The sequence below is a fragment of the Corvus brachyrhynchos genome, unplaced genomic scaffold (genome assembly GCF_000691975.1).
Source record: "Corvus brachyrhynchos isolate BGI_N302 unplaced genomic scaffold, ASM69197v1 scaffold307, whole genome shotgun sequence".
In the NCBI taxonomy this organism is placed as follows: Eukaryota; Metazoa; Chordata; class Aves; order Passeriformes; family Corvidae; genus Corvus; species Corvus brachyrhynchos.
In genome coordinates this window covers 4,556,194-4,566,643 of record NW_008239288.1, presented here as the reverse complement: position 1 = coordinate 4,566,643, position 10,450 = coordinate 4,556,194, and the positions used below count along the sequence as shown (strand labels likewise).

General features: G+C 43.6%; 1 protein-coding gene across 2 annotated transcripts in view; it reads right to left on the bottom strand.

Moving 5' to 3' along the window:
• Positions 1-2,238, bottom strand: part of LOC103619838 (interleukin-2 receptor subunit alpha) — a 16,181-nt gene extending 13,943 nt beyond the window's left edge. The window contains exon 1 of one of the 2 annotated variants that reach the window (XM_017740416.1): positions 1,947-2,238. In XM_017740416.1, coding sequence (XP_017595905.1) covers positions 1,947-2,022 — 76 coding nt within the window. In that variant the 5' untranslated portion in view covers positions 2,023-2,238. Of the gene's footprint in view, positions 1-1,494; positions 1,666-1,946 lie in introns of those variants that run through there. The other variant, XM_008638409.2, reaches the window with a different exon arrangement.
• Positions 2,239-10,450: the final 8,212 nt, after the last annotated feature.

Sequence of the window (10,450 nt, the reverse complement as noted above, 5' to 3'; positions counted from 1 at the left end):
TTTTTCCTCCCTTAAGGAATTAAAACCAACGGGTCTTACAGCCACAACACCTTGGGTGTGTCTATGATTAAAAACCCCTAAATTGGTCAAAGGTGGTGTTTCTATTTTAGCATATTATTTGCAGGAAGAAATTGCAAATATATATATAAATATTATCTTTAAACTTTGAGAGAGACCTTGAAAATAAGTACAGGAAGCTGAGGAAAGAAGAGCTTAGAAATACAGTAGAGAATGCAATACTAGGCATTTATTCATTCAGTGGTGAATAAAATCACATCGAATACCATAAAATGCAACTGCTCTGACACGGCTCGATTTTTTTTCCAAAAAACCAGAAAGATTTCTGATAAACGAGATCTGCCTGCAAGAAATTTCACAACATGTTCCAGGCACAGTAATACAGAAAGTGTGATCTGGGGGACCTGACTCATCCCAGAACTGATCCCACTGACACATCTCTGGCTGAGCATCTCACGGTGCTGCTCCTGCACACAGCACCAAGCGCTTCCTGTGGGCTCTGGCACCTCATCTGGCAATGAAAATGCCCCATGCAGGAGAAGGTGCAGCATTTACTGGCAAAATAACAAGAATAAAATCACCTGGGGCTTCAACATTTGTGAAGGTCCTTCCTGCATTAATGAGTTTGGTCATTAGCAACACACTCTTCCCTTGAGATGGCCAGCCCCAAGGAAAATTCCCAGCCCTGCTCAAGATGATCCATCAGCAGTTACACAACCAGCATATCTGAGAGCCTGCCTTAGGCTGTGTCTGTTCATACCTCTCAGCCTGGACATCATCATCAGACACAGAAGGAAATATCACATTTATGGAGCATGGAAAATAGAAGATATTTTTCCCCCCCTTCGAACAAGGCAGTTTAAATTTAAATACACTAATGTATCACCAGACCATTTCTCAGTGCACACACTTGTCACAGCAAATAAGCCAAATCTAAGCAGTGTCACCATTTATAAATGTGTCAAATTATGCTGAATTGGATTAGCTGTCTCCATTCACAGTTTATAGGCACTGCTGATTGAGAGCCATGGCTGAAAAAATATTTCATGTCTATAGTACCCACAGCAAATTTGGATGGTATCTTTTAGCTAATAGCATTGCCATCAATTTTACCTACAGGGGTACTGGCATTTCGGTGTCTATTTTTATCTTTCCTAAAGTTACAAGCAAAATGGAAAAAGCAAATTCAAAGGGCTGCCTCAGGCTGCTTTGATCTTCCCACTGTTCCAGTGATGGGTTGGAGGATACATATATTAGTCAGACAAAAAATATCCTCTAAAGCTCTGGATTTTCTGCAGTTGACAGTTTGTGGGCACAAAACCCATTTCTCTCATTTCCTTAGAATAATAAATTCCTTAAGCTCCTTAACATTTTTCCTTTGCTGAAAGGAGTCAGGATGTTGTGAACACCCTCTAACAGCCACAAAAAACCCCAAATCATATTTTCCCTTCCCAAAAGGCAAAAAGAGTCCTTTACCTGGCTTGAGCGCCTTGATGAATCCAAACAAGAGCCACATCAAAAGCCACTTGAGTTCCATGGGACTTGTCCACATCTTTTCTCCGCAAGTCTGAGGGTGAAGTTTCTCAGAAGTGATGAGCTGTTGCCAACCAAGCCAAAGAGCTGGTTACTGCCTGATGAGTCTGTCTGGGAGCGAGGCTGCTTTGATCTTCCCACTGTTCCAGTGATGGGTTGGAGGATACATATATTAGTCAGACAAAAAATATCCTCTAAAGCTCTGGATTTTCTGCAGTTGACAGTTTGTGGGCACAAAACCCATTTCTCTCATTTCCTTAGAATAATAAATTCCTTAAGCTCCTTAACATTTTTCCTTTGCTGAAAGGAGTCAGGATGTTGTGAACACCCTCTAACAGCCACAAAAAACCCCAAATCATATTTTCCCTTCCCAAAAGGCAAAAAGAGTCCTTTACCTGGCTTGAGCGCCTTGATGAATCCAAACAAGAGCCACATCAAAAGCCACTTGAGTTCCATGGGACTTGTCCACATCTTTTCTCCGCAAGTCTGAGGGTGAAGTTTCTCAGAAGTGATGAGCTGTTGCCAACCAAGCCAAAGAGCTGGTTACTGCCTGATGAGTCTGTCTGGGAGCATCACCTACGTGTACAGCGAGGGCTTTGGTCAGCAAATCATCGTTTTGCTGGCTCCACAGGAAAGAAGAAAGGCTGCTTTCTGTTCAGGTATTAGTCTTTTATCCAGGAAACCAAACTCAATGCTCGGTGTGGCAGAGCGTGCCTTCGTGTGTAGGAAGTGGTTTGACACATCAGAGCTCCTGGCTCCAGAGCTCTTTCCCGTTTCACTACAGCTGAGGTCAGTAGAAGTGGGGAGACTTTAACAGGTTTGTGCAGGTGCTCACCCCAAAATCTGTGGCTGGACAGGTATTAGAGAGGGACCATGGCTGTGGAATAAATGTCTGATGCATGACAATGGATCTCAGGCAACATCTGTGGGCTCTACCTGCAAAAAAAAAAAGGTTCCACAGCTTATCCTTTTGGCTTTTCAGGGGTCTTCTGTCAGTGATGATAAAGCCACACTGTATTTGGTTTTGATGGAAGCGTGTTTGCAGTTTCTCTGAATCCCAGCTGATCTTGTGAAGAATGGACAGCTTGATTTAAAAAAAAACCAAACCAAAACTATGAGGGTGAGGCTGGCAGGTTTGGAAAAGGTTCCCTTGTTTCTAAATTGTCTGAGTGTGACATGCTTCAGTGACATTCTTCCAAATGCCAGTGGAAAACTGGAAATTATCAAGGAAGTATCACACTTTATGTAGTTTTACTTCAGCCATTTCCACAGAAATTATTTCCTGTTAGTAACTAGAGAATTAATTGTGATAGACTATAGAAAAAACAGATTTAAACTATCTGTAGTATTCTATCATGATTATTACATGCTGGGCACTTATTTCTCCTTTATAAATTCTCAGTGAATTAAACCCTCTTAACAGGCAAGCTAAGGAATAGATGTCACACATTTTTAACTGCTGCTATGGCTGCATCCATCAGTCTGCCACCTTTCTCCTGATAAAGCTCCCTTTGCTCCTTCCATGAAAGATTTTGTGCAGCTTTGTGATGCAGGTGACAAATCCTCCTGCAGGGTTTGCCAGCTGCGAGGCTTTGCCAGGAGATTACTTCCCAAATCTAAATGCAACAGGGTGTGGGAAACAAGTAAGACTTCTGAAGCAGCTGCTGTGGGTAAAATGCTCTGCTCACCCTGGGCTGCTTCATGCTCCACAGGTATTTACTGCCTTCACTTTAGTATCAAGTCATCTTCTGTCTTTAACAGTGTAATAGGAAAAGCTCATGCCAAAGCCCTCTGAAGGACTTAAGAAAGTTTTGCTCCTGAAAAATCTGTCTGAAAGCCTTAGACCCCCAGTCCTTCACCTTTTTCCAAGATGCCTGGAGATATGTAACTGCCTGAACCCTGCAGCCATCTGGGCTGGTAAAACATTTATTACATTGCCTGGAAAGAAATCCCAACCTTTTTATCCTTTCCTTACTAAACATTGGATCTGTTCTTTTGATGTGAAGGGATTTACTGGCCAACATCTGCTTCAATTTCTTGTTTGGTCTAACTATCTAATTCCATAGCTATTTTAATGATGGAGACAGAGATGGGGGGTGTTTTCTGCAGTCCTCCAGCTCAATCTTTCATGTAGCCATTTGCTTTCAGGTAGCAAACCCCAGCACAGGTGGGAAACAGCTACTAAGATTTTATTAGAAATTTAGAGATTTTATCCAGGAATGAACATGGAAAGTACAGTTAGAGGTAGTGGAAAGAATGGTGACTTTGGGTGGCTCATTGCTACAAAACCAGGTAGCATGAGAAAGACCTTTACACCTTTTAAAGGTCAGAAAAAACAGTTATGGTTTGTGAGAGGAATTAGCCAGATCAGCTTTGGGAAATAGGTCAGTTTGCTGAATGATTCTAGGAAAAAAACAGTGCTGATTCTGCAAGCAACTGCCCCAAGGCAGAGTGAGGAAGGGAAGGGGAGAGTGAGGACAGAGAGAGCCAACAAGCGGGAAAGGTGTCCAGGCACAGATGAAAACAGGGGTTTATGAGAAAAAAAACCATAACTGGCACTATAATTTACATGATTAACATGAGATGTTAGCAACAGAATTAGGTGTGGCAATAAAGGAAGGGGAGTGCTGTGAAAAGTCCATGGATATCTGGGAACTGGTGGAGGGATATTAAAAAAGGCATCTTGAGAATCAAGGAAGGTGTAGGAGAACAAGAAGGTGCTTGGGTCTCTGTTGCTCCTTGACTTTCCTCCATTGATGAGCAGAGTTTTGCTGCTCAGGGAAGTTCTCTGTTTCAGCATAGAGCTGGGAGGAAAAGAGCCTGTCACGTAGCTCAGGCCACCACAGACAAGATTATAAAGATTATTTTTATTCAGTGTCACAAGACCACAACAAATTCAGAAATGGAGTTGCCAGGGAGTAAACCACAAACACAGCTACAGCCTTTTTAGGTGTAGGTTTAACAAGGGCCTTTTGAAACGCTCTAAGTGCTTTTAAAACTCTACACAAACTCATTTGCTCTGGAGGACTGTCCTTTCCTTAAACTGATCTCTCAGCCAGCTTGCAGAAAGGACAACAGTGTGATCTTATTGCAGCTCTTCCCAGTTCAAAGCAGTTGTAAACATCCATGTAACTCACTGAAATAAGCAAGCTTTGTGTTTTGTTCAACTTTTCTGCTGTGAATCACTCTTACACAAGTCCTCCATTCAAGGGAATAACATTTCATATGGACCTTCCCAGGGAGGGTGTGAGGGTGGCTCTAACAGCTACCTGAACTCTATTAATCAGCATATTGTTTTTGCATCCTTAAAATGATGGTAATGGTGGTTGTGAACTCACATTATGCACCCACAAGGGCTCTTCCCAACCTCCACAGCAGCATCCAGCTCTGCTGCAGAGCAGAGGTTTGGGGAATCCCGAGTTATACCATGTCCTAGAAATTATCATCAGAAAATTTCCATCCAATCCATAAAGGTCAAACTGGTTTTAATCACTTTTTAGTTCCCATCAAAGTGAGACAGAGCTGACACGAGGCACACAAATTTCAAGCCTTAAATGGAGCATCTTTACAAGGTCCACAGGGTTCAACTCAAGAGAGAGTTGTATGGTCAATACAGTTGTCAAAGTTCCCCCTTGAGTCAGTGGAGAGTCAATAAGGGCATCTAGAGAGTGATCTACCTCCTCTTCTGGACATCTACCTCCACCACTTGAATCACTATTCTCATCTTCTCTCCCTCTCTCCCTCCCATCTGCAGACAACTGTTAAACCAGCACAACAAGTCTTTTAGGTAGCCCCAGCTGGATGAGACGAATCCATCCTGAAAATCCATCCTGAGTTTGAAAAGAGAATTTAAATTGATTGTTTAGTGACTGAGAACAGTCTTTCCTGTCAAACATCCTGGATATGGTTCATTATGCTCCTATTAACTATTCCTTTCACTGGTGATGAGTTGTAAGAGAAATACATGAGGAACATGAAAAACCCTTGGATATATTTAGTTTCCATGTAGTGAGTTCTGCCACAATGTTCTTAACACACCAGTTCCTAGACTGGTTTCTTTAATACTTCCACATGCAAATACAGCTGAATAGTACAGATAACTTCCTTCCTATTCTTATTTGCAATCATCATTCCCTTGGCCTGAGCAAAAAAAATTGAGGAACTGGTAAATGAAGTGTATTATTGCATGGTAATATTTGCTCCTTCTCCTCTTTTTATTACCATGAGGTTATAGTGAATCAAATATATTTAATCCTGTAAAGTGCACAAGTCTTAAGACAGCCTCTGCAATGAGCTACTTACCCAAGATAGCATTTCTTTGCTTGATTTCAGTAAGAATTTTTATATTATCTGTGAAGTTATGGAAATATAATCTAGATGAATCATGAGGTGAGTACAAAATTTATTGGAAAATCCCTGAAAAGAGAGTGCCCTTAAAATGGTTCAAAACTCTGTCAAATAGAAGAGCGTATTGATAGGCACTGATAAACTCTCAGAAGAGAAGGATGCACTGAAAGGTGGTGCCCAGGTGATCCTTTGGTTATTCAGTATTTTCAGCAGTTCCCTGGACAATGCAGACCAATTGGCAATGTCACACGTGAAAAAATTAAATCTAACTCTGAAATGTACAGCACATGCAAAGAAATCCCTTGTTAATCCCTTGTTTTGTGCTGTGATGGTGAAGCCGTGGATAGGATCCTGCCCCTACTCGTGGGCATCGCACACTGAGAAAACATGGAGCAGCAATGGGAATGACAAAAGGGCCTCGAAAACCTTTTCTAAAAGAAAGAACCAAATAACTTGAAACTGTCTGAGCAATGATGATGGAGAAGGGAACAAAATAAGAGCCTTAGCAGTGGTAGTGATGGAGCTGCTCTAGGCATGGACTAGATGAGCCCTCAAGTCTCCTTCCAGCACTAGAGTCTAGGGACTATCTGAAATAGGACAGATCCCCCTTATTAGAGGCATCTAAAATCAGGAGAGATGAATGTGAGCAAGTTTCAATGCTCACTTTGGCACCTCACACTATTCCCATCCCACCTTTGGCCCTTAAATTGCCAAGTGAACTTCCCATGGTTGAAGATCACCATTAGAAATCTTTCTGCTGCACTCAGAAGGCACTTTCCTACATCTTTAGCTTCACAGGCTGGGTAGGTGCTTCTGTTTAGGAAGGCATAGCTCAGTGCCTTCCTTTAGCTTGGTAAAAGCACAGTTAATCTTGGCTGTATGAATTTTGTTGAGTCAGCTCTGAATTTACCACCTCATAGGAAGCTGATGTAGATGTTCCAAGAAGCGGGGCTAAATTCTCTGCCACAGAAATTAAAAGCAAACAGTTGCCTTTCAGTTCTTAGACCTTAATCTACCTGGGAGTGAAATCACTTAATCACTACCCTGGGAGTGAAAAAAACCTTCTGAACTGGATGGATTTTGAGGATTTCTTATAGAAATGCAAAAAATTAGAACTTTGAAATGCAAATAGTAGTAGGAACTATTTAGAGAAGTGTTGGGGTTTTTAGGAGTTCTCCTGTTTTCTTTTTCTCTTAAAGAATTTTTCCCATATATGTTGTCAGGGCAACAAATTACTGTATGCTTAAGAAAAACAAAAGATGTGGCCACAGAAGGAGGGGTCCAACTGGCTACTCTCTTTCACCTGGGGGTTGGGTACACCCCGGGCAGGCTGGTGTTCTCGTATTTAGAGAAGTGTTGGGGTTTTTAGGAGTTCTCCTGTTTTCTTTTTCTCTTAAAGAATTTTTCCCATATATGTTGTCAGGGCAACAAATTACTGTATGCTTAAGAAAAACAAAAGATGTGGCCACAGAAGGAGGGGTCCAACTGGCTACTCTCTTTCACCTGGGGGTTGGGTACACCCCGGGCAGGCTGGTGTTCTCGGCTTTGGGACAGAGAGAGGCTGCCATCGTTGTGGAGGGATTTTGTCACTGCTGCAGGCTTCTGCTTTCAGCTGCCTTCCTTCTGCAGTGAGTGGAGCCTGCTCACTGGAGCGGCTGTTGCACCGGGACCCTAACACCCCACCTTAGTAAAAGAGGGACCTGTTCACCATCTGCTCGGGTGCCTCAGGGAGAAACCCCGGGGTTCCCAAGCCCGCCTTTCCCTGCCCTGCTGGGAGCCGGGCTTCAGCCGCTCTGCCCCTGTCACTGCTTCAAGCCTTCGCTCTCCTGTAGCCCTGCTTGCCCTGCCTGCTGAGACCTCCCGGGGTTCCCACTGCAGCTCCGGAGTTCGATACATCTCGTCTGCCACCTGGGATTTGTGCTCGTCCCTGCCGTTCCAGCCTGCTGTTCCCGAGGGTCCGGCCGGACACCGGGATCGGCTGCCCAGGGGTTTGTGAAGCCTTTGTCCCATCCCTTCCCGGGATCCCAGGGCACCGGTGCCGCGTGCTCCCCGAGCTCGCTCCGGAGCGCCCCCTGCAGCCGCGGGGGAACCATCGCACCTGCCCTGCTCACCGGGAGCCAGCGCCCCTGCCGGCTGCGAGCGGAACTGCACCCGAGGGGAAATAGCCTGACAGCCGAGAAGGCTGGGACTGGGTTTGTGATTGTTTGCTGTTACTGCCATAGTTACTGTTGTTTTGTTTGACTGGTTATACACATTTAGATATATAATAGGAAAGAGCTGTTATTTCTGTTCCTCATATCTTTGCCTAAAAGCCCCTCAATTTCAAAATTCTCATAATTTGGAGGGAAGGAATTTGCATTTTTCATTTCAAGGGAGGCTCCTGCCTTCCTTGGCAGACACCTGTTCTTTCAAACCAAGACAAGAAGTTCTTCAGCTTGAGTAACTTGGAAATTTCTAGATCTAACCACTAACCAAGAAAAGTTGGTGTTCAGGTGTGAAAATTTGTGTGGTAATCAGGAAGCAAGTACAGAGTGAGAAAATGAAAAGCTGAGTGGAAAGGTCAGGATGCATTTTGCTTCAGCCAGGCTAAAGAAACAGAAAATAATAGGAGTTTTTCCTTCTTGAGCAGAAATTACTAAAGCTAACCCTTTTATTCCGTGCACAATAAGGGTTCATGCCTTGTTTCTTTGCTTCTAATGAGGCTCAGGACTTTGTCCAACATCTTTGTGATGAGCCCCAAATCCTCTTCTTACAGAATCAAGTGCAATCCTTCCAATTACTGCCAGAGTAACTCAGGCTAAGATTTGTTACAAAAGTCAGACCTGATGATTTGGGACAGAATTTTGAAACCATGATTTCCTGTGGCTGCTCTAAGGTTTTCTCTGTAGGGCATTTTTCTAACACACATTCTGTGATTCTCAAATACTGCAGTGACCCCAGTACACCTGGCTGTAGATGAGGCAGACTAAAATGGGATAATTAAGCATTAATGAGGGAGCACTGATGGTCAACAGAGCTGGACGTTTGAAGACAGAAAATTATGGATGAGATATTAAATAAATAGCTCACTGATGGGTACCCTTTCCATTGGGTCAGATCTCCATGGGCCGTTTTGTTGCAGTTAACCTAACACCATTTTCACTGACTGAGCATTATTTGTGAAGGGTGGGATTGGGATGGAATCTTGGGATTACCAAATCAGAGAATTTTAGAGTCACAGACTGGTTTGGATTGAAAGGAGCCTTAAAGATCATCCAGTTCCAACCCCTCTGCCATGGGTAGGGACACCTTCCACTGTCCCAGGTTGCTCCAAGTCCTGTCCAACCTGGCCTTGAACACTTCCAGGGATGGGGAGTCAACAGTCTCTCTGGGAAACCTGTTCCAGTGCCTCACCACCTTCATAGTAAAGAAATTCTTCCTAATATCTAATCCAACTCTACCCTCCTTTGGCTTAAAGCCATTTCCCCTTGTCCTATCACTCCCTGCCCTTATGAAAAGTCCCTCTCCAGCCTTCTTGTGAGCCTCCTTTAGATACCAGAGTCTGCTCTAAGGTCTCCCCAACCATGAGGTGACAGATGTTTGGGGTCCAAAGCTCTGAGTAACCTGACAGGCCTGTGGAGGATTTCAGAGCACTTCGTATCTTTCTCCTGAGGGAGCTCGACTGCTAAGACAAGATGAGAAAAGAATTTTGGATCAATAAGGTGATTTTCACCTTTTCTCGGTTAATGAGATGTTGGTGTAGACACAGACTTCTGAGTTAGTCACCTGTCTGCTGTCACTGTGAAAGCAGAGGAGAAGCAGCAGCTCAGATGACCTATTTCTGATGTCTGCTTTGGGGTGAAATGAGCTCTACTGTGAGGTGGCTGCTTCTCTGCACTGACTGTGAACACCCAAATGCAGTACATATCACATCTGGTTTGAGGGCACCCACCAAACCTCCCACCTGGCATTCATCTCCCACAAACAAACTCCGTCTGCTATAATTAGCACCAAACATTGCCCTGCGTTGCCTTGGTGTCCGTGACAGTCTCCCAGTGCTTAGAGACCTCAGCAAAAACAACCTCTGCACCACCAGGTTTAATCTCTTCAATCAGATGAGCTAGAAATTTGTCAATTATCCTGGATACAGACCTTGTCACCAACCCCACCATCTCTCTGACTCTTGTGCACAGGTTATAAATGCTGGAGCACAGCAAGTTTGGGGCTGAATTCTGGACAACTTCACTTGTAGATACAAAAATGCTGCTACCAAGGATTTCTTGCTATTTTCTAAGCCCATGAGAGACTTTTCTCTCTCACAGAAGAGGTAGCAGAGTTATATAAACAACCAAACACCTGCAGCCTTGAAAAGTCTCATTTATAGTACAGTAGGAAAATATTTTGACAATGGATGTTTTAGGATTTTAGCCAATCACCCCCAAGGGGTGGCTGATTCTTTGTCCAATTAGCCTATGAAGAAAAAAGTCTATAAAAGAGTTTGTAAAATAATTAAATAAATCAATCTTGCTGCACAATTCCTGCCTGCTGGATCTTCTCTCCTCCTCCCTACGGC